General features: G+C 41.1%; 1 protein-coding gene across 2 annotated transcripts in view; it reads left to right on the top strand.

Moving 5' to 3' along the window:
* CD2AP (CD2 associated protein) overlaps positions 1-24,207 on the top strand; it is a 137,537-nt gene that overhangs the window by 10,150 nt on the left and 103,180 nt on the right. For both annotated transcript variants that reach the window (XM_074991355.1, XM_074991356.1), the window contains exon 2: positions 13,512-13,672. In XM_074991355.1, the coding sequence (XP_074847456.1) occupies positions 13,512-13,672 (161 nt within the window). The remainder of the gene's footprint in view (positions 1-13,511; positions 13,673-24,207) is intronic.

Below are 24,207 nucleotides of genomic sequence, written 5' to 3'. Positions count from 1 at the left end.
TTTCGTTAGTCTTTAAAGTGCTACTGGACTGCTTTTTTGTTTTAATGCATAGAAATGTGAGATACATTCTGCTGGAATTCAAGGTGGAAAAAGTATTGAAAATGTACAAGAAGCCACCTTCCTGAAACTTGGGTATGATAGTTTAAGCACAGGTTAATGGAGCGTAAAACTGACTTGCTTGGTGCCCTCATGAACAAATAGTATAAATAACGAATACCAGTTTGTATGCTAAATGAACACTTATATTATCTATGGTAGTGTTTGTAATTTGGAGAATAAGCTTGCATCTTGAGTTTGAACCCTAATCTTAAACCAGATGTCTCCTTTTGGGCACAGGAGAGAAATTTGGGAGATAGGTCACATCGATTCAGTTTTAGGATTGGGATCTTACTTTGTAAAAATGGGTCTCATATTGACCCTACAATTTGTAAATAAGTTTCTGCTATGTTTGTTAAGCTTATTTTGCGTGGTTCATCTATGTATACTTGTTTTTAAATGACTGTTTGTTTGTTTTTTAACTTGATAGTGTCCCCTTAAATGTGACAAACAACTGTGAACATAACACTCTTTCTTGCTGGGAATAAAGCTGTCTTTTCTGTCAATAGTTATGTTGAATGCTGTTAATAAATAAATTGTTTTTAAGAAACACTGAATAGTCTCTTTCTCTCCCTTTTCTCACAATGTCTCATCTGACACGGATAGATTTGTGGCTTGATCGTAATGGTACTTTGTGACAAATATCGCAGCCCCATTGTCATCTGGCAAATATTGTAGGAGGTTTGTGTGTCACTGGTGGTTGTAGCTAACAAATAGGGGGATGTGGGAGTTTACTGTTGATCCCATAGGAATCAAAAATAGTGGAGGATGATCAAGAAGAGTCACTTAAATTGTAAATGCCTCCAGAGATACCGCCCCTTGGAGCAAGTTCCATGTATTGATTCAAGCTGAATTTTCCAGAGACCAACGAGAAAAGGAAAAGTTTCCAATACAACATGCTGCCTTTATACTGACTGATCACCCAGCTGTTTTCTGATCTAGCAAACAAATATGATCACATATCTTAGAGCAGGGCCTTACAAGGCTGATGGGTGACCTCTGTTTCGTTTTGAATATGCATATAGGAGCTTGGATTATTTTTATATGCTTTCCTTGTAATGTTTTTGTCCTAAGAATAAATATATTTTCTTCTTAATAGTGGTGTGGTAATTTGTAAGTACTGGCAGTACACTGTTTGTAGTCCTTCGTGAGAAAACAGTGCAGAGGCACAGCTGTTAGGTGCTTTGTCTTGGTGGGGATTTAGAAGTGTAAAGGGCCCAGCACACAGAAAGGCGAGTGCTAGAAAGCTGAGATCTGAGTGGGCACTGGGGGAGAGGATGGTGAGTTGGGGAGAAACAACAAGAGGGAAGATACAGGTGCAATTATCCCATAACTAGCTTTTTTTTTTTTTTTTTTTTTTCTTTTAAGCAAGGCAATAATTAACTAAATTTTCTGGAAGTTTGGTTGACATGAGATTTAAGAAAGGGTCCAAGTTTCCAGTACTAGTTTTCTAGGCTAAGGAAACTATGAAATGATTCAATTGCCTTCCCTTTTTTTTTTAAATTCCAATTTTTGTAACTGTATATGGGAGCCTGAAAGTGAACATTCAGAAACTAAAATCATGTCTAGATGATGATGGATGGCCTCAGCAGAAACACATCCGTTTACCACAAAGTCCTTATAGTTTTGCTCTGTCTGTACTTCTTTTCAGTACTGGTAGCATAATTTACTTGAATTTGTCAAGAAATCTTTTGAGAATGCCACAAGTCAAACCTATATAATTTTTTTCCTATTCTTTGTTGAAGTGGAAGCAAGAAATCCCCACCTACGCTAGTCAGGGAAAGTGGTGTATAGACAAACTGTGAACTATATAAGAAAGATACATTGGTTTAACAAAACCTTCTTCCTCCCCATTTAGTTAAACACATGTAAAAGTCTGTGTGGATGCATTAATATCAGCATAAATGTGGGTTCATTTTGGTTTATCTTAAGATATGAATAATGTCTCAGCGTTAATTTTATCTTCCTTAATTGCTGTTTTAACTGTGGACTGATTGATTTGCACACTTCTGGCTTCTGACACATTGTCTCTCTTTTTTATACTTTTAGCTATTTGTGCTTTGAAGTTTATTTTACCAATTCTGATTTTTTGCTCACTGTAATTTATGTTCTTTATTGTCTTCAGTAGGGTTAACTTTCAAATTCTGAAGGCTCTGTGGCTCAGATTACAGTGCCACTTAGTTACATTGATGTACTTCTTGCCTTTGTGGTTCCTTTTGTGTTCAGCTGTATGTGTACTTTCTGAGATTTTGGTTTTTTTTTAATATAATCTCTTGCCAAATCTAAATGTTACTTCCAGTTCATTAGGCTTTATGGCTTCTTGACTAGCTGCCTCATCTTCCTGAAATCTCCTTTTCTGAAGTTTAGTATCACTTTTGATATGTTACCTCTTTTGGTTTGTTAGCTTATTTTGTTTTTATCTTAAAGAGATTCCTTACCTATTTAAGTTAAATGAAATAAACCTATCTTAAACTGACTACCCAGGCTACCTATTGCTGCAGTCAAATTATATTATCTGGTGTTCCCTTCTGACCTTAAATTCTGATGTCTATGCTCAGTTTTTGCACTAATTGATTACAATGATATAAAACTGACTGGGATGAATCAGTGTAATCCCCAGTGTATATGCAGTTATAGTGATAGAAGGTTACACTGATTTAACAAAATCAAATTTTCTACTGATTTTTAATTAAGAAAGTTGTGTCAGTTTATGAAGAGAGAGCTGTAATGTGGAAGGGCACAGTGAAGTTTAGTTGTCCTCATATCCTCAATTGCCTTCTCATGACTACAGGTTTAACCTCTTTCCTCTGGCACCCTGGAGACCTGACCAGTGCCAGATGAGAGAATTTGCTGGACCACAGAAGGTAACTGTTGTCTAGTACATTACGAAAACTTTCACTGGTTACTGGGCTCTTAGAAAACAACAAGAAGTCCTGTGGCACCCTATAGACTAACAGATGTTTTTCATGGGCAAGCGGGTCTTTGCCCACAAAAGCTTACGCTCCAAAATATCTGTCAGTCTATAAGATGCTACAGGACTTCTTGCTGTTTTTGAAGATACAGACTAACATGGATATGTCTCTGATACTTGGGCTTTTAGAAGACATTTAGGGGTAAATTACATTTAAATAACAGCTCAGAACACTGAGAGCCAGGACTGATGGCTGGAAAAAACTTCGAGACCACAGGAAACTTGGCCAAGCCTGTAAGTGGTTGTCTGACTAACTAAAATCATGCTGGATTATGGCTGTTGCCAGACAAGAGTATTCCAGATGAGAGAGGTTCAACCTGTAGTAATAGGAATGCTTTGTCTTAGTTTTAAATTCAAATTAGATGCAATGAAATTTAATTCAGGATTTACTTAAGTGATTCTGGATTAATGCCTTTTAAATATATATTTCTTACTTTTGTTTTGGCAATGTCCAGAGGCCTTGTTCAAGATCATCTTAAGTTCAGATAACAGATGAGAGAATACCAGATGTTTTATAATTAGGCCACAATTTGGAAGGGGTTCTGTTAAGGTGGAATCTTGTGTCTGAGCAGATTCCTAGAGACTTCTGTGGGATCTACCAGGACACAAACCTCTATCCTTAATCAGTGAATGCTAACCACAAGTTTCTTTGTTAAATGCTGCACTCCAACTCTAAAATTTGGCTGAAGTGACCACTTTTTTTTTTTTTTTTTTTTTTTTTTTACAACTGAGAAGCATTTTTAAAAAATCCAAATGTCTATCAGAATTTTTTGATTAGGTGTAATGCAGCCACACAAGTATTTGTCATCTCTCAGACTATGTTTAGATTGCAGGTGCTATTTCAGGATACAGAGGTATCCCTAAATAGCGATACTACAGCTTTTATACATGCTCAGGATTATAAACTTTTATACATGCAGGATTATACTGCACTTGAGATTACTACACTGTAATCTCAAGTGCAGTATTCCAGTCTACTATCCCTCCTCATAAGAGGGGTAATGGAACTTTCTGAATAGCCGCTTATTCTGAGCTTCAGGGGCGTTTGGACACCACTCAGTTCAGAATAAGGTACTGCACTTCAAAATAATTTAAGCAGTTTGTAGTGCACGAATTGTATTAATTATTTTGAAACACAGACACAGTCTAAATGTTGACTCACAGATTTGGATCCACTACATGTCTTTGATTACTCTTTCCAGAAATTTTGGTGTTTCCCATCTTAGTGAAATATTATGAATAATAAATGTTCTCTTCAAATGGATGAACCTGTATATAATAGTTATGGGTAAGTCCTGCCAAGTCCCTCCTCATCCACAACCTGAACTGCTTAACTAATTAAATGGAATTTTGCATCCCTGTGCCACGCCCGCCGAGCTTTCTGTCCTGAACACATACTGCCAAGCCCCAGCCTTGACTCCTGCACTCTGACACTCTGCAACACCTTGCCTTGATCTACCTGCACTCCACCACACATTTAAATTTCTTAGAGGTACTATTATATCATGACTCCCTCCTGCTCTGAGGCCCCTCCTTTCCATGGTGGGGTTTGTGGTACAACAGTACCTTGAAGAAATGTTACTTTGACACCAGAGTGTAACTGCAATCAGTGGAACTTCTTGCCGTACGTGAAGTTAAGTGTGTACTCAGTGGTAGGGCTACACTTTAGTTAGACATCCACATATGGCCTGTGCCAGCTGCCTCAGGCTCAGTCTTGTATGTAGACCTTCAGCCTAGGGCTAGAGATGGAGTTTTAGGACCCTCCTGCTTTAAAGGGTCCTAGACTGAATGTCTGTACTGCATTTTAACAGTCCTGAAGCACAAGCTTCAGTCAGCTTGCTTGGTCCAGCTGCTGATTTTTAATTTCAGTGTAGGCATGAGACTGAGGCTGCAGTCCCTACATTTGCTTGCAGATGTGGTTCTATGTCCTCCAGTACATATAATTAGTGCTGCTTAATTTGCAGGAAAACAGAGCTTCTTGTAAGCTCCCTGTTTGCATGAAAACTCAGGAATTGAAAGAAGCTATTTTTCCTCCTTGAGAAAAGCTACTTTTTGTAAAATCTGTTTTTGCTTTATTAAAAAAAAAAGTAAAGAGATTTTAAACTTTTGAACTTGGTAATTCTTTTGATTTCTTATCTAAATAAATAAATTGATGCCTTGGGTAGGTGCCAGCACATAAGTAAAATTTAGGCATTAATGAAAATGCCTGTGAAGCAAAAGACAGGCCTTGAAAAATTTACCATACTGAATTCAAATAATGTATTGGGTGCAGACTTTCTATATAAAATATTGTAATAGAACCCAGCTAAACAGAGAAGCAGGTGATATTTCTAAGGTTCTTTTGTTTGTGAAATATAGGCCTAAAACTATATGCAATATATCATTGAAACATTGGGATTTTTAGATTTCCTTTAATATAACAAATGCCTTTGTGGCAGGCTATAGTTTTAGCAAACAAAAACCACATTTATTGAAAATTAATATTGTGTCAAGACACATCTTGGATGCGTCCAAAACCTTTAAAGTATGGAGCTAAGAATTTAAGGTCCTTACTTTTAATTTAATTTACATTTCACCTCTTGTTACTTTTAGGTGATGTTCAGGTTCTGCTAAGGTAGGTGCCTTAACACTAATTTAGGGAGGCTAATTCACTTATTGTCCTTAGGCCAAAGGTGCCCGTATTAACCATGTTTCAATGTAAGATGAAAAGAGAGAGAAATGAACATTTCTGCCTTTTGAAGAGGGTCTTCAGACTTTAAATATTTTAAAAAAACTTTTAGCCATAAAACATCTTTACTTCAATGAGAAATAATATGAACTCCAAAGCAAATGTTAGGCTTCACATGCATAAAGCCAGCTGCTCTTATTGCATTGTGTGCAGAAAACCACTGCATACCTTAATCACGAGAATCAAGTGTGTCTCTGTAAATGAGGGTGTGTGCAGAATCCATTCTGAAAATCTGTTGTGGGATTTTGTACAAGAGGTCTGAAACACAAGAGCTATTCTATCCCAGTGGTGGATTATAGGCAAGGAGATATGGGTTGGCTTACACTACAAACGTGAGTTGACTTATCTGTATTGCTCAGTGCTGTAAAATATGTCATGTCCAATGCAGTGTAATTAAGTTGACTTAAGACCAGTGTTGTGGACACTGCTTGGTTGATGGAAGAATTCCCTTGGATCCCTGTGAGTGTGGCTCACTGATCTTTGATTTTGTTCTTTAGTCCAGTAGATGTCTTATGCTTTGAATCTTGAACTTTTTAAAAATTCATAGAAATTGTTTCTGTAATTGTATATTGCATCATCTCATGTCTGAACACACAACATAAGTCCTGTTCTAATATGCAGGCTCACAGAGTCAAAGGACTTGTATCAACTTCACAATTTTGGCCATAACTAAAAATAAATGTTTATCTTGTGGTATCCCTGTCCATTTATATGTGGGCTGGTTTTTAAAGTTCAGGTATCTAGTACCTAGCTAAGATAATAAAATAATATAACCTACCACTGGATCATCAGGCGAAACATCTTAGGAGATATGAGGTACAATTCTACCACTATTACATGAGAATTAATAACCATCGGACATTTCTCTGGCAACCTGCAACTGTGGAATACTACAGGCCAGGATGATTGACCCTGGACCTGCAAACACTTCTTTCTACGATTCTGTTTGGCATAAATAGATAACTTTATAATTGAACAATCCCAGTAAATTCACGTGTGCAAGTGTTTGTAAGAGTGGGGTCCAAATGATTTTGAGATTTCTAGCAAGCACTTAAACATCTGAATTGTTTTGATTTTTTTTCTTACCATTAACTTAATTTTTATAAACCACTGCACAAAGGACAAACTGAAAAGTGAAACAGCATGGAATGAAAGTGTGAGATGCAATCTACCCTGACTAAAAACATACCTGGTACATGTAATAGCTAGGTGATGCCCTCAGTTGACTGTGTAGCCTATTTAGAAACCATTGCCTATATTAATGATTGCACAATTAAATAGTATTTTAGGATCTTTTAAAGGTGAATAACTTAGGAACATTCAGGGTATTGCATGATTTTCCTTGGAGATGTAGAGAATACTTTTCCCATGTTCAATATGAAATGAATTTATGAAAATTTAAAGCATCAACACCAGATTTCTGTAAGCAATGCAAAAGTACTAATTGTTTTTCTGAATTAAGTATATGCCAAATTTTAGATCTTCTATCAAAGCAGTTGTGGTATTTTCAGAGGATGAAAGAAGCTTTCCAGATTCATTTTAACAGGAAAGAACTTTTAATTAATATTTGTGTAACTCCTGGGTTCTTGCTCTGGGGTCACTATTAATTACTCTTTTAGTTATTATTGATAGATGATGGAGGCCCTAACACTATTGGTGGGAACCCTGAAACTTTTTTTTGTGCTCATACGGAGTCATGGTATGGAAAAGGTGAGAACCCAATGGGGTTAAATAGCCCCAAAGACTTTTAGAAAGCTCTCTAAAAATATTCCATTCTGCTTAAGACTAAGCAAGAGAACTTTCAGTTTCAAAGTTATTTTTTGAGAATTTATGCAGCTTAAAATACTAATATTAGTATGGTAGTACCATTCAACTGTTAATCGTAGTGTTGCTACTGCAGTACCATAATATGAGCAGAGACTGGGTGACTTGAACTTTTATTTTTATAGTACTCTGGATTTACTGTCACTAAATGTTGACTCTTTTATTCTCCAAAGTTCCATTTAAGCAATTCTGAGAGCCACCTAAAATGATTTCAGACAGATAAATAAAATTTAGAGGTGGCATGAAGCTCTGTATACTGTAGTATCTGAACCTATATTTGAGGAGATACAGCCATCTTTTGACAGTGCAGCTTGCAATCCTATGAGACCCTCTGTCACTGGCTTTCTTTTGATACAAAAATTTAATTTTCCACCCTCATTTGATAGAGTTTATGATGTTTTCTCACACATTGGACCTTCCTCATAGTTATTGATTCCTCTTTCTTTCACCTCCACATGTGACTTGCATGGAGCTCTATAGCTGATGAAATTGCATAATAGCTCTCTTACTTAGCATAATTTCTCACGTGCAACGTCTGATCTTGGTTCTCCTGCATAAGCACTGGCTTCTGGGTAGCATTGAGTACAATTCAAGTTTTGGGTTGAGATCAACAAGCATTTTCTAGGGTACATTCTGGCTGTTGTTGAAATTAGCTGAAGCCTCCAGTGAGGAATGCTCAACTAGACCTCTCTTTCCCATATGGTTTGTGGTGAGAGTTTACCGTCAGAGCATGCTGTAAGGTGTGTCTGTTTAGCTAAGTTTTTGCTGAGGATATGGTTTGTTACGAAGTGGTTTGCTTTTGAGAGATGGTATTGTAGTTCTTATTGCTAACTTTCTTTTTGGTATGTTTTAAATTGTATATGTGGCAATAGAACATAAAAGGCATATTTTACAAAATTAATTGCGAGAGCCGTAGGATAGAGGAAACCCTTGTTTTTATCTCTGTAAAGGTGCTTATAAACATTTCACACACTTCTGAAATATGTTTCAGTTCTCTCCTATTACAAATCTTCTTTCTAACTGTCCAGAAGCCTGGTTGAAAATTTGCTATTTGAAATAGCTACTTCAGTAAAAAATTTCCATGTGTGCTGGGCTTCGTGACAGGCAGTTTTAGATCATGTGGGGGAAAAGCATATATTTTGTTTTAATATAGGCAGTTTTATGTCTGTGTGTTAGACCTCTCTGTCTGGCTACACTATGATACATTATTGTTCAATCTCCTCCATCTTCTTACTCATTTCTGAATTTCTCAACACTTGTTAGACCTAGTGTTGTCTTACTATTTCATTTTAATTCAGTCATTTATTGGTAAGTCACTAATACTTTCTTTGTGATCTAAAACTTTACTGGACAAATCCAGGGTGGATTTCAGATGGGCCAGCTTTATAGCAACTGAATTCAAGATGCCTTGGTTTGAATTGTTTGGCTGGTAGTCCTCTATTTTTGTTTTTGTTTTCCTTTTTAGGGCAGGCTGTTACTGAAAGAGGAAGTGCTGGCGTAAGCAAAGAATGCATGTGGTAGGGCATGTGTTAGTGTATCAAGCTAGATACAGATAGAGCAGGGGAAGAGTAGCAGACACTGAAAAAAGCAGAGCTTGATTCTGCCTTATCACTAAGTCGGTGAATAGATTTGGCCAGGGATCATGTCATCTGAGAACTGACTCTTCAGGGTGCTGATGGGTGAGCAATGGAAAGTTGTTTTTTGAGAGAAATATCTGGTGGTTAACATTAAATTGCCACAAACTTGGCCAGCAACTGCGTAACTGCATGTCACATGAAAATGTAAAACAAGACACTTGAGAAATTTCATTGAATGCTTTAATGGAATCATTTAGGTCACTTGTCAGAATCACAGTGGGTCCAAACATTGAAAGGGAATGTATTGATGCTAGTGAGTTAATAAACATATATCAAGTCACATATAGTAATGCACAGTATAAAAAGTCTACAATAAGACTGTAAAATAATTGAAAAAAGAGCATAGTGCTTAAACTGTAGCCTGGTTCCATAATTTACATATCTGATGGGATATAAAATGTTACACCTTAGGTACCCCACAATATTGGAAAAATAACAATTTACCTTAGATTTTCATTCCCTTCCCCCTGCTTTTTGGAGATAATATCAATGTGATCGTATTGTATATCAGAATATTTAAACAAAATGGGAAGTTGGCAATAGTCAAGCTGTTACTTCATAGATCTTGTGGACTAAAAGGCATAAAATGCTAGGCACGGTCAAAGAAGAGTAGAGCTTGAAAAGTGTAAAGTGGTAAGTTTGTGCATTTTGTCTTGGATAACAGGAAGCCATCGCATACAATCAGTATCCTACTGGTGTCAATGATTTATTGTGCTGCTAGTGAATGTGCTGTTCATTTTGAGTGTGTCAATATACCATGTGTTCTGAGGTAAAGGGACACTAATGAGAAAATTTTAAAACAGATTTTCAATTTGATATACAAGGATGGAACAGGCTAGGAAGACACCTTAGCCCTTGTCTAGACTGAGGTTCTGTCAGGCTACTTCAGCTACGCAAATAGCTGAAGCGGAAGTCCGCATACTCACTGTGGCATCATATAAGTGGTAAAGTTGGGGTGTAGGAGGGCTGCTGTCCAGTCAATGCCAGCTACTCTTCTTATCATGGTGGAGTATTAATGTCTAGAGGAGCACACTCTGATTGATTTATGAGTCTGCAGCAGATGCAGTTAATTGACAGCTGGTGAATCGATTGCCACAGTGTTGATCTGCAGCATAGTGTAGACAAGGTCTTGGCGAGTGTACAATAGCGGTGGGCAACCTGCAGGCTAAAATTTCATGAAAAACTAAACTGCATACAAGTGAATGTGTGCGTTACTTTGCTCCAGTGTAGAAATCACACTTCGGTGATGGAATGCATAAACAAAATTTTCACATTTAAAAAAGTTGGGCAGAATCTTATATTTTTAGAGTTTGGGAATTTTCCTTAACAAATTAGCTTCTGCTGTTTAGTTAGGGTGATTCAAGCACAGTACTGGTTGAAGCTCTCTAGTCTGGCAATCTTTCGTCTGGCAACATCTGCTTATTTTGTGCTTAGAGCATCTTTGCTATGGTAAAACAGTGCTACAGAAACTGAATCTTTGTTTTAACTTCAGTTCATGCTGCTGGTGAGATACTGGATGCCACTCATTTTTCCATGGACATACTCAAAGACAAAATATCATTGTGGAGGGTGTTTGAGTGTGGGAGAGGAGCTCAGGTTGGGGCTTGGGGTGTGGGAGGGGGTGGTTGGTTCCTAGGCAATGGGAGCTGCAGAGCTGATACTCAGGGTAGGGGCAGTGTGTGGAGCACCCAGGGCCATCCCTCTGCCTAGAAGCTGAGGGACACATCACAACTCCTGGGAATTAACTAGAGGGCCTGTCATCTCACTGTGTTAACTAGATTTTTAATGATTTGGTCAGCAGGGCTGACCAGACCCACCAAGGTCCCTTTTCAACTCTGCATTCTGGGCAAAAACTGGGTGCCTGGCTACCCATGCTAAAGATTTCATGATTTAAAGGGGTTAATAATAATAGTAAATGGCGGACTTTTCATCTACACCGTTAAGTAGAATTTAGCTAGCCCATTTGTGGCTGAAAATCTTAGTGATTTGGCTTTGGCCAAATGAGATGCTCTAGCCATTTTAGAGGGCTTGTGTTTATTTTTTACCAACTAAGCAGAGTACCTGATTCTATTGTTTGAAGTCTTGTCAGAAGGGCCAAAGAGAGTATTTGCCATGGGACTTTGTAGGCTCTCTGAACACTGTGAACTAAAATCGAAGATTGTTTCATTCTGCTGAGTGCCCTGGCTAAAGTGTTCAAACTTGGATGTTTAAATCAAGGTACCTAAATAAACGTTGACTCTTTTCCCTCCCACAAATGGTGTGCACCCCCAACTTGCATTGCATTCTTTTTATGTGCATAATTAGGGATTTGGGTGCACACATTTAAGTTGTAAATTCAATACCTTGGGTGTTTGTTTGTGGCCAGTGTGAAGCTACACATTAGGTGGGGTGAGGATGAAATGGAAAATGTATTGTTCCTTACAGTACCACCATATTAATTTTTTAAACACTTCTACCTCCCCTCACTTCTGCATGTGTATTTTGAACCATGGAAGATAGTGAATCTGGACTAATATAAATACTCTTGTTTGCCAATGAAAAGGCTGCTTGACTGACTGAACATGAGTGAATGAGGTTATGTGATTTGTATAGGCTACTGGAATCAAGAGACATGAAGCAGAGCTTCTAGACAAAAAATAATAGCCTCTGCCTTATGCCAGACAAAATGTAGATTACTTATATGGAGCTCTCATAGTTCTGTGCACCAGATGAATGCAGACATACTGGCAGGGTTCACATGACTAAACGTTGCTGTGTCCAAGTTAAAGCTGTTTTTTCTATGCACGTTATGCAGACTTTAAACTTAATGGAGAGCAATGCTCTCTCTAATTTTTCCCATTCATATGTGGAATGGATTTTAAGTGCACCATATGGAGGTTGTGTGTGGCATGCTTAGGGCGGAGGGGTTTGGTGTGTGGGAGGGGGCAGAGGGCTGGGTTGTGGGTTGTGTGTGAGGGTGTCATCTAGGGACATGGGTTCTGGTGTAGGGTCAGGGATGACAGCTTCAGGGTGTAGAGGTGGAGCTGAGGGTTGGTGTGTGGGCTTTGATGGGTTGGGGAGCAGGGATGAGGGGTTTGGTGTGCAGTCTGCTCTGAGATTGTGGTGGGGAGAGAGATTCCTCCCCACCCCAGCTTATTCTCCCCTGGCAGCAGCACCTGGGATGTGGGGGCGGAGGTGCCACTCTCTGGCCTTGGAAGGCCCAAGGTTGAGCCTTGGCGGGAGAGGCACCTGTGCTTGACAGGCTGCTGGGCAGCCACACAGTGTGCAGGGAGATGAGAAGGATTGTGTGTTTTGTTTTTTATGCAAATCAAGTTTGCTATGGAAAGCCACATTCTTGTTCTGTGATTAACGTTTCTTGACTCAAACTTTCAAAGAAGTGTCAATTTTGCATATAGATTTTACAGGAACATAATAAAATCTTGTGCATAGGAGGCAATTGAACATTCACATGAGTGTACATAAAATCACAGGTACAACATTTGAAATGAGGTTCTGAAAAACTGGGCCCTTTTTTAGCCCCCTCCCCCTCAAAATAGTTAAACTTGTGTTGTCTCTCAGTAAAAATACTCATAACTAAAACATACCCTTATTTATACATCAAAGTCATGGACCGGTCACAGGGCAGTAAACAAAAAAATCACAGCCTGTGACCTGTCCATGACTTGTATAGCCCAACTGAATCTTTGGGTGATGGCCCAGGGGAGGTGGCACAGAGGATGCCCGAGGAGTGGGTGGTTTTGTGGGGCTGGCAGCCTCCTTTCCTGGCTTCTCTGAAGCAGAAAGATGTCCCTCCTTCAGCTCCTATTTGCAGCTCCTCATTGGCCTTGGTTCCTGGTCAGTGGAGCTACAGGGAAAGTGCCTATGAGCAGAGGTAGTGCATGGAACTAGGAGCTGGGGGAGGGATATGTTGCTGCTTTCAGAGATGCTTCCCAAAGTAAGCACCACTCAGAGACTTATTCCCCTCCTGTAACCCAAGTCCTGCCCTGAGTCCCTCACCACACCTAGTTTCCTGCTACTGGTGGGGGAGGTGGATGCAGTGGCTGAAGACTGCCTTAGTAGCTGGTAGTGTGGCTGGCCCAGGGGCTGCTCTGGTAGAAGAAGCAGGAATAATTGCAGTCATAGTTGTCCCAGACTTCTGTGACAAACTCCCTGGCTTATGTATAAATCACTCAGTGCAATACATAAAATTTAAGATGTTTCATATTTCTACATGTCCGAGTTAAACATTAACTGTTTCTTTTCTTTCTTCTCTCAGTTGACTATATTGTGGAGTATGACTATGATGCCATACATGATGATGAGTTAACAATTCGAGTTGGAGAAATCATCACAAATGTGAAAAAGTTAGAAGAGGAAGGATGGTTAGAAGGGGAGCTAAATGGAAAAAGGGGCATGTTCCCTGACAATTTTGTTAAAGTAAGTGTTTTATGCAAACTTCAGTGTATTGCTGTTGTTACATTGCAGCTCATTTATTGTTTATACAATATATTAAAATGGTATCAAGGTACATTTCTGTGGCCATTTACTTGGATTATTTTACTGATATAATTCTGTAGTGTTTTTAAAAATGTTTTTTAATGTTTCAGAATGAAGTTAAAGTGGTAATGGTGCTGCTTTCTATTCACTTTCACTTCAGTAATTTTTAGTGTATATTGACACTACATTCTCTTTCTTTTTTCCAGTTTTGCCCATTTTTCTGTTATTTGTACTTGGGGCATTGCTATACTGTATTTAAACAAAACATAACGATATTTCTGTGAATGCTTTTCAAAAGAATCTTTACTTTTATTTTTAGGCTTGAATGGAAAAGAGGAATGTTTTATTTTTAACTGTATTCACAAATGTTTTCTGCTTGTTTTTTAGAAAGTACTTTGTACTGCCAGTAGTATGACCATGTAGTGATCTTGATCTTTGTGTGGTAGTTCATAATGCACTTCTGAAATTTGAAGTTTCACTAACCTGCCTGCTGGTTTTTACTTTTTGGCTGCCTCTAGGATAGGGAAGTTAAATCCTGTTTAGTGGGTTAACAGGTTATGTGCTAGGTTTAGCCAGTTAATCGATTTAAACCACTCTTTGGGGGAGTGGCAGCTCAGGAGAGGTTGCTCTGGCTGGATTGGAGCACCCCACTCGCAGCGTGTTGGGGACTGGGCTGCTCCGACCAAGGTGGATCATCCTTGCCCATGATACCACCTCCGTCTGCAGCAGCCTGGCCTGGCAGGTAAAAGGCAGAAATACTCAACAATGAAATGAACAGGTGTAATTCCCATTTGTGATGTCAGTTTGGCTCAGGATATTTTTTGGAAGTACAGATGGTCACTTAACAGAGAAGTTTGTTTTTATTATATAATACAGTTCTTTGAATTTACAGCACTTAATAAACATTAGTGAGTTTATTTTGTTCCTTCCGGTAGAGGTTTTGTGAAACAGGTTGAACGTCTGTAATCCAGGATTCCCTCTTCCAGCAGCATTCCTAATTTGGCATCTTTGGCGACCCTATGGGTGCTCTGGGGCTGTAGTGCCCATGTGGGGGGAAGAAACAGTGGCAAGCTCCCACCTCTGCTCTTCCTGCTGTGCTTAGCAACTACTTACTTGGCCTCCCAGAGCTTCTGGAGTGCCACAAACAGCTGATTTTCAGCATTCAAGCTCAGGGAGGGAAGGGAAGAATCAGAGATGAGTTTCCTCTGTGGGTAGAGCCCAGGCAGCTGCTATGGGTGCTCTACTTTGGTCTGGCAAAGGGTGACCTCACCTTGGACTGGCAAATTCTCTCGCTTGGGACCAGTCAGGTCCTGAGAATGATGGAGTTGTGACGTTCAATCTGTATTATACTTGTTTTTATGCTCATGAAGTATTTGAGTGACTTCTCTAATTATATACAGGAAGACAGTGGCAGAGACTGGAATAGAAACCAGGTTTCTGACCGGTCTTGTGGCTTAACCACAAGCCCATCATTCTGACTAACTGCAAAGCAGAGGTAATGAGGGTTGGTTTGGGCCTATGGTTACACCAACAGGTTTATTTTTTTTTATTCCTTTGTGTGTATGTGGTCTGGCTGTACATTAGTTTTCATTTGATTTGTGGATGGAGTATTTGTTCTGAGAATGTTCACTGTACCTCTGCCATGAAATATTGATATTGCTGCTTTAGGCCACTGAACAATATTTTAGCTGGATTTTGTTGGATTAGAAACAGATTTTTTTTAATCTAATTAGTTTTAGCTCTGTATATTTAAACATATAACTTAAACTGGTGCCTGTTTGTTCTGAATTAGAAGTGGGTTTCAGTGCTATGATTTCACTGTGGGAGATCTTGGGTATTTGGCAAGGTGGGAGGGAAATTAACAGAGGAACTCCTTCCAACCTGGCTTTCTGTTTTTTGGTGATGTATGCAGGTATTTTGGCTGGATGTTGTAGATAGTGAACTTCTCGTTTCCTTGGGCGGGGTTTCCCAAACTTTATGTAGTTAATATGGAGATATACCTATCTTATAGAACTGGAAAGGGCCTTCAGAGGTCATCAGGTTCAGTCCCCTGCAGGACCTATTGCCATCCCTGACAGAATTTTTTTTGTTTGTTTTTGTTTAGTATTTGCTCCAGATCCCTAAATGGCCCTCTCAAGGATTGAACTGGCAACCCTGGGTTTAGCCGACCAGTGCTCAAACCACTGTTAGGACCGTTTTTTTTAAAGTACCTTTTTTTGCAGTCCAAAGATATAAATACATATACAAAATGAAAAATGAATACATTTTCACTGTTTATTATTTATTCACAATAATCATAGAACACTAGGACTGGAAGGGACCTCGAGAGGCTGTCAAGTCCAGCCCCCTGCCCCAATGGCAGGACCAAGTACTGTCTAAACCATCCCTTATAGACATCTATCTAACCTGTTCTTAAATATCTCCAGCAATGGAGATTCCACAACCTCCCTTGGCAATTTATTCCACTGTTTGACCACTCTGACAGGAACTTTTTCCTAAAGTCCAACCTAAACCTCCCTTGCTGCAGTTTAAGTCCATTGCCTCTTGTTCTATCCTCAGAGGCCAAGAAGAACAAGTTTTCTCCCTCCTCCTTAGGACACCCTTTTAGATACCTGAAAACCACTATTGTGTCTCCCCCTAGTCTTCTCTTTTCCAAACCAAACAAGCCCAGTTCTTTCAGCCCTTTTTCATAGGTCACATTCTCTAGACCTTTAATCATTCTTGTCGCTCTTTTCTGGACCCTCTCTTCTAATAACAGTAACAATAGTACATAGTGATAATTGTATATTTTCTAAGGGCATATTTCCCCCCCCTCTCCCCCCCCCCCCCCGGCAAGGACCAGTACTGGGCTGCGGGCCACACTTTGGGAAATGCTGTTCTAGGGGATTCAGCAAGGCTGCTTTTTATAAATCCTTCTGTATATTCACAGAATGTGTATGGTACGAGCTGCACAAACTTCTCTTTCGCCTTCCTCCCGTGGAGGGGACTATTCTGCTCGGTGATTAGAAGGGGGGTTGTAGTCTTCATGGCCCATGCTGTCCTTCATCTCCTTACGAAGATGATCAGCAATGGTGCTGCCTCAGAGTGGGATGGCCCTTGAAGGAAGCTGGCCTTAGTCCAAACTGTGACTAATTTGCAACATTCTATGTGACTGAAAATATGTTTGAGGCTTAAAAAAGGTGAGAAACTGTGGGTGATCTGATCATCAGATAAGAATGCAAGTAAATAGCTCAGTTTGTTAACGAGACCTTTTGGGAGTGGGAAGACAGCTGCAAGAAATGTGGAAAAGGACCTGGAAGGGGACTGTCCGTATACAGAGTAGGTGGAAGACCTGACTTGTATAAGAAATTGTAAAATAAAGTAACATGAGAGCTGTTGAGCTTCATAAAAAAACAGATAGCTTTTTAGCACCTTTTCAGATTCTTTTGTGGCTTTGAGCCAAATTATGCATAGTTTACCAAAACCCTTCACCTGTCGTGGAAGAAGATGGTTGGGGGCAGAATGTAGGTCAGGGGTGATAGTTATTGCCAGCTTGGTCAGTTTTTTAACTTGTCTCTTTTTAATCATTTTAAATAGGGGTTGGGGGAAAAAAACCCTGTTTGACTGAAACTCAAGGATAGTTCACAGCTGTCACCAGGCAACAGGTAGCTGCTTCTTGTCTTCCTGAAGGACAACCAAAATGTGAATTGGAGATAATGATGTATACGTCCTTGATGTGTTGGATGCCCCAGATCCCAGCTGTCAGCATCACAACTGAAACAAATGATAACAGCTATGTGTACATGAGAGGCTTTTCCCAGCAAAACTGGGCTTTTGCTGGGAAAAAGCAATGGAGCATCTACATGCAAAATGTGCTTTGTCGACAGTTTGTTGACAAGACTTGGCACGTTCACTGGCAACGTTATACTTTTCTGTGTTCAGCTGTAACACCTTTCTTGACAGCTTCCTGTTGAGAAAACAGCCGTTTCCATGCTCTGGGGCCCTTGTGTCAACAGAAAAGGCTTCTGTGTCCCCAGGCAGCCCTGTTTCAGAGCATCTGGTCAGCTGTTCTGTCGAGAGAGTGAATTGCTCTTTCAATCTGCTTTTGTGTGTAGACACAATCTGTTGACAGAAGTTTTGCCAGGAAATCCTTTCAGACAGTCACTTCTGTTGAGAGTTGTTTCGTGTGTAGCTGTAGCCAGTGGGTTCCGTCCTGCCCCCACCCATGTTCTGTTATGAGCTAGGAGTGGAATAAATGTGTCACTAATCTTCTATAGTCCAAATTCTTTCGACTCATAACAGCTTTTACATCAAAGCTTCACCAAGTGTCCTGAAAAAGTGATATTGGGAGTTGTACAGTATCTCTGAAAATTTCTTCACTGATTTAGTGGAAAATACTGCTTGGTGCAAATAAATGTGTTTAATATTTTGGTCTTGTTGAAGAACTGTATTTTTATAAAATTTTTAAGTGGGCTCAATCAGTCATATTTATGATCTGCAAAGACAAAACTGCGGCTCTTCAGCAGTGTGAAATGTGAAAAGAGTGTGTCCTTCTGTGGATGCAAGACAGGGCGTACTGAAAAGTCATCAAATAACAAGCTACAGACATTCATAAACAGATGCCTGAGGTACATTCTTCACATCAAGTGGCAAGACTTGGTCCCAAATGAGGAGCTTTGGAACAGAGTGGAGAAAAAAAAACACTGGATGCTCAAATCAAGAGAAGTAAGTGGGGATGGCTGGGGCACATTCTCAGAAGACCATCATCCAGCAAAGTCTGTCAAGTTCTTAAATGGATCTTGCAAGGAAAATGCAAAAGAGGAAGATCTCGAACAATGTGGAGAAAATCTACTGAAACCGAGGAACAACTCAGTTACTTCTGGAGTCAGCTAGAAGTTTGTCTCAAGACAGAGTGAAGTGGAGGAGACTTGGAGTAGAAGGGTGTAAGTAGTAGTAAGTAGTAAAACTCAAAAGATTACACTAATTTGGTTAGTCTCGTGGGAAATGTTTGGATTAATATTTTTGTGGGGTATTTAAACTCACTGCTATATAACTACTCATGGAATAGTAGTTTTGTATGAGTTTTAGACTAATAGATGTTTCTCTGCATATGCAGGAAAACATCCTGAAGAAGGGCAGATGTCCAAGTGAATTCAGCAATGCTTGGTCACTTGACTGCCAGCTCTTAATAGGCTTTCCTTGCAGATTGACTCTTGTTTTTGGTCAGATTCCTTTTACATTGTGTGCTATGTTGTTTCCATGTCATAACATTGTTTTTTGTACAAGGAAGAGAGCACAAGATGATAGGCTGTCCCTGTTGCAGGAAATTGGGCTGTCTACAGAGCCTGTGTAGTGTAATATAGTAAAACTGTGCACCAACAATGCAGTACTACATTTTTAAAAAAAAAAAGATATATAGGCAAACATGTTTGTGTGACAAAAAAGGACTGTTTGATCAGGGAAAATGTTTTGGAGCTTGTGAGATTTGGCAAATGTTGATGCTAAAAGGAGAACTAAAATGTGGTGGGAGGCTTAGTGATCTAGGGATTATGGTGGATGAGAATCCGGATATGAGTTGAGAGTGTGCCTTTGTAGCCAGGAAGGCTGATGGCATATTGGGGTGCATTAGGAAAAGCATTTCCAGCAGATCTAGAAGAGTTGTTATTCCCCTCTTCAGGACTCGTGAAGCCTATCTGGCGCATTGCATACAGTTCCACCCTCTCCCCCACTTTGCATCTAGAAAGGATATGGTTGCATTGGAGTGGATCCAGCGGGGTGCAATGAAAATGATTAGGAGGCTGGAGCTCATGACCCATGAGGAGAGGCTGAGGGACTTGGGCTATTTAGTTGTCAGAAGAGAAGAGTGAGGAGTGATTTGATAGCAACCTTCAACTTCCTGAAGGGGAGGCTCTAATGACAATAGCAAGAGGCTATTCTCAGTGGTGATGGTTGGCAAAACAAGAAGCAGTGGTCTGAAGTTACAGAGGAAGAGGTGTAGGTTGGATTTTAGGAAAAACTATTTCACCAGGAGGGTGGGGAAGCATTGGAATGCTTTACTTAGGGAAGTGGTGGAATCTCTATCCTTAGAGGCTTTTAAATCCCAGCTTGATAGTCCTGGCTTGGATCATTCAGATAGGGTTGATCCTGCGTTAGGTTGGGGGCTAGACTAGATCGCCCCCTATGGTCCCTTCCAGCTGTAAGTTTCTATGATTCTACCATCTTAGAACTGGAGAAGAATATGAATGGATCACTAACTTGTTGATATCTAGTTCCAAATTTACTTTATTGTGGCAAGTAGAAGTTACTAAACATTTTGGCTGATGATTTAAAAATAACTCTTTTGCTCCTTGTCCATGAAGGAGTAGTGATGTATTCCACAAAGTACAGTGAACATGATGTTTGGGTATACTTCACTTCCTTTTGTAATGAGACATGAGGTGCAGTTCCATAATTCTTCAACTATCCTACGAAGGGTTTATACACATCTTGTTCATGTTGTTAACATAGGCTGTACTTTGTGTACGAAATTATGTAATTCTTTTAAGTATTGGAGGGGTAGCTGTGTTAGTCTGGATCTGTAACAGCAACGAAGGGTCCTGTGGCGCCTTGTAGACGAACAGAAAAGTTTTGAGCATGAGCTTTCGGGAGCACAGACTCACTTTATCAGATGCATCTGACAAAGTGAGTCTTTGCTCCCGAAAGCTCATGCTCAAAACTTTTCTGTTCGTCTACAAGGTGCCACAGGACCCTTCGTTGCTGTTACAGATCCAGACTAACACAGCTACTCCTCCGATACCTAAGCATGGTATTGTTACATTGTTGTTTGTTTGTTTGTTTGTTTGCTTTTTGACCATTGGGTCTATCTTTTAATCCAGGCATGCCCTTTTGCATGATAGTTATTTAAAACTGAGAACTCCACAAACTTCTCTTAGAGCATCCTCATTTTGGACTCTTGTGTTATGTTTTAAAATCAAATACTCAATATACCCCAACTTTTTTTTGGGGGGGGGTGTTAGCTTGACAATTTCTTGTTTAAAAAAAAATCTAGTGGCATTGTTGAAGACCCAAGAAAACACAAATAGAGACTAACTGTACAGGGGAAAAAGTGACACCATGCATTTAACAATATGATACATGGGGAAAAAAATGGAGGCACATACGTGGAAGATTTGGATGGATGATCTTCTTTATCTACTCACAGTGGTTATCTCAGGTGTTAAGCGTAACGATAGTTGGTTAAAATAAGACATTACTGATTTTTTTTAACTTGTGATCCTTCCGGCCTCTGAAAATTCTTGACATTTTATTAGTTAATTCTGCACTTGTCTAGCAGCAAGATTATTTTTCAACAAAACTTTTGACTATATTAGACAGCTGTTTTCCTATAGCAGAATAAAAAGCCTCAGATTTTTCTTATTAAACTCTGAATTGAATAATTTTTACTTTTCATAGGTTCATAGTAGAACTAGTTTGATCAGTTGTTCAAGGAAGTAGTCTGAGGGAGGAGCAGTTCTTCTATGAGTGATTGCTCATGTCCATTCCAGGTTGGGTGTGTGTGGGCGCACAGCCAGTTGCTGTAACCTTTTTGTCTTTGCCAGTAGCCACAGTGTCAGTGTGGCACCCTCTGGACTGGCACCGATATGGCGACCAATATAGGCAGTGCCCAACTCACCCACTCAGTTCCTTCTCTCCGCGCTGCAGGTTGTTGGAGCTCTTGCTTTTTCCTTTCTAATTAAGTAGCCAATAGCTTATTGTAGTGTAAATAGTTTGAGTTTAATAGCTAGTCTTTAGTGTCTTCATTAATAGGCGAGGCGAGGCTGTCAGTCTGCCTTGGCCTGAGGAATGCTTAGCTCCCCAGGCTTTAAGACTTGTTCAGAGTGTGGCAAACTTATGCCCAAGAGTGACCCCCATTCAGCTTGTCTGATTTGCTTGGGGGAAGGACACTTGGTGTGACCCCTGCTCAATTTGTAAGGCCTTTAAGTCCAGCACTTTAAAAGATAGGGCCCAGTGCCTTAAAGTCCTGCTTATGGAGGTGACTTTGCCCGATCTAGAGAAGTAGTTGTTCCCCTCTGTTCGGCACTGGTGAGGCCACATCTGGAATCTGGTGTCATTTTGGGGCCCCCAGTATAAAAAGGATGTGGATGTGCTAGAGCAGGTTCAGTGGAGGGCAACAAAAATGTTTAAGGGTCTGGAGCACAAGACCTGTGAGGATAGGCTGACCGATTTGGGCTTGTTTAGTTTATAGAAGAGAAGACTGAGGGGTGATTTAATAGCAGCCTTCAACTTCCTGAAGGGGAGCTCTAAAGAGGAGGGTGAGATACTGTTCTCAGTGGTGTCAGATGGCAGAACAAGGAGTAATGGTCTGAAGTTGAAGAGGGAGAAGTGTAGGTTAGATATTTGGAAAAACTACTTCACCAGGATGGCGGTGAAGCATTGGAATGCGTTGCCTAGAGAGGTGGTGGATTTTCCATCCCTTGAGGTTTTTAAGTCCTGGCTGGGCAAGGTCCTGGCTGGGATGACTTAATAGGGGTTGATCCTGCTTGAAGTAGGGGGCTGGACTAGATGACCCCCTGAGGTCCCTTGCAGACCTGTGATTCTGTGACTCTTATACCTCAGGAGTCCTCAGCAGGGGCGGAGAGTGGAGGTTCTTTGGTGCAAAGTGCACTGGCACCGTTTACCATGGTGCCGTCCAAGGAGACTTGGCACCGGGAGCAGGCACAGGCACTGTCGCCATCTCGGTGCCGAAGAAGAAGAGGAGGTGTGAGAGGCATAGGTAGCCGATGTCCAAGCATGGGAGCCATAAGTCCAAGGCTCCAGTGCTCACTGTTGAAGGGCAGGAGATGTGTACATTGCAGCTGGTGCAGAGGGGAAACCCGCTGGTGCTGGACTTGCCCTCAACGCCGGACGCATTTTGAGTGGCGCAAGGCCTTCTTCAAATGATGGTACTGGGTCCCTCCCTGTTGCTAGAGGACTGGCGTTATAGCATCAAGGCTGAGTGGTTGGGGCGTATGGACGTTATGCCAGTGCCAACCCCTGCGCTTATGTCGATGCCAACACTGTACTGGGTGCTGAGTGCTCGGGTGCTGACCCTTGAGGGAGTGACTGTGGGCGATTTTCCGGTGCCCTTAGCTCCAGCTGTGGCATTGTCATCGGTGTGCTTGACATCAGCACCGACTCCAGTGGCCCTGCCCGGATCATCGACTTCCGAATTGGCTCGGAGTCGGACTTGTTTATACTTGAGCTCTGGACGCAGTGCAGTGGGAGCCTGAGAACGTCGCACCATAGCCGTCACAGGTACTGTAGTCATCATTTGGATGATACAGGTTGGCCATTGGCTTCTCAGGTGATGCATCAGTGACCCTTCTGGACTTCCTGGGCGTAACTTCAGTGATGCCAGGAGCCCTGCTGATCCCGCACTTGGCAAGGTCAGCGTCGCTGGGCGCCTGCTGCTGGAACATCAGGAGGAAGCTGCTAACATTATAGAGCCACTGGTGTCAGTCTCAGTGGCATTGACGTTGGCGCTGTCGTTGGCACCGTTGCAGCGTGACTGAGCCCCAATGGTGCCAGTGCAATCAATGATTGTTCCTCCGGTGCCAATTGGGCACGCACCAGCCCCGACACTGGTGCTGGCTCAAGTGTAGGGCATGGTACAAACACCGTTGGTATCGCCTGTTTGGTGTTTTTTCTGGTCAACCAGTACCAGTGCCTGCTCCACCCTCGGTGCCTCCCGTTACCCTGTAATTCTTGTGGGGGGTCAGTTGACAGAACAAGTCCATGCTGCCCATCTATGGGAGGAAGTTTTACTCAATGGGAGGGTTACAACTGAGGATTGCTGACCAGCAGGCCCTGGTTATCAGGTAGGCATATAACACAGTCAGTGCCCTGTGTAGGTTCTCTGAACTGGCACCACCCAAAGCCAAGCAGGACTTCACAGCAGAGGTAGAGGAGACCAAACCGGTCTCAAGGCCGGCCCTGCGGGGGATACTAGATGCTACGGATGCTGCCGTGGGGGTTATGACTTCCAGAGTGGCGATGCGCAGGGAGGCATGGTGGCAGGTGACAGGCCTGCCCCATGAGGTTCAACAAACAATACAGGACCTCCCCTTTGACAGCCCTACCCTTTTCTCTGACAAGACAAATCAAAGACTGCATAGTCTGAAAGACTCCAGGGCCACGCTGCGCTCATCGGGCCTTCATATGCGTGCCAACCAATGCAGGCACTTTAAACCCCGTCTGCAGCAAAGACAGTTTCTGCAGCCACAACGGGATGGTACTAGAAGGTGGAACAGGATGTGCAGATGACGTTCAAGTCAACAGCCTCAGGGCCATCAAAAGAGACCACAGGGGCCCAAGCCACAGTTTTGATGGCATGGTCAGGAGCGTCGATTCGATCTCACCCACTCAAGTATCCCTACTTTTTTCATTCCGCCTATTGTCCTTTTACCATATGTGATGCAGCATCACCACACACCAGTGGGTTCGGAGTATGGCAGAGA

The sequence above is a fragment of the Carettochelys insculpta genome, chromosome 3 (genome assembly GCF_033958435.1).
Source record: "Carettochelys insculpta isolate YL-2023 chromosome 3, ASM3395843v1, whole genome shotgun sequence".
Lineage (NCBI taxonomy): Eukaryota > Metazoa > Chordata > Testudines > Carettochelyidae > Carettochelys > Carettochelys insculpta.
This window is presented reverse-complemented; position numbering and strand designations above follow the sequence as displayed.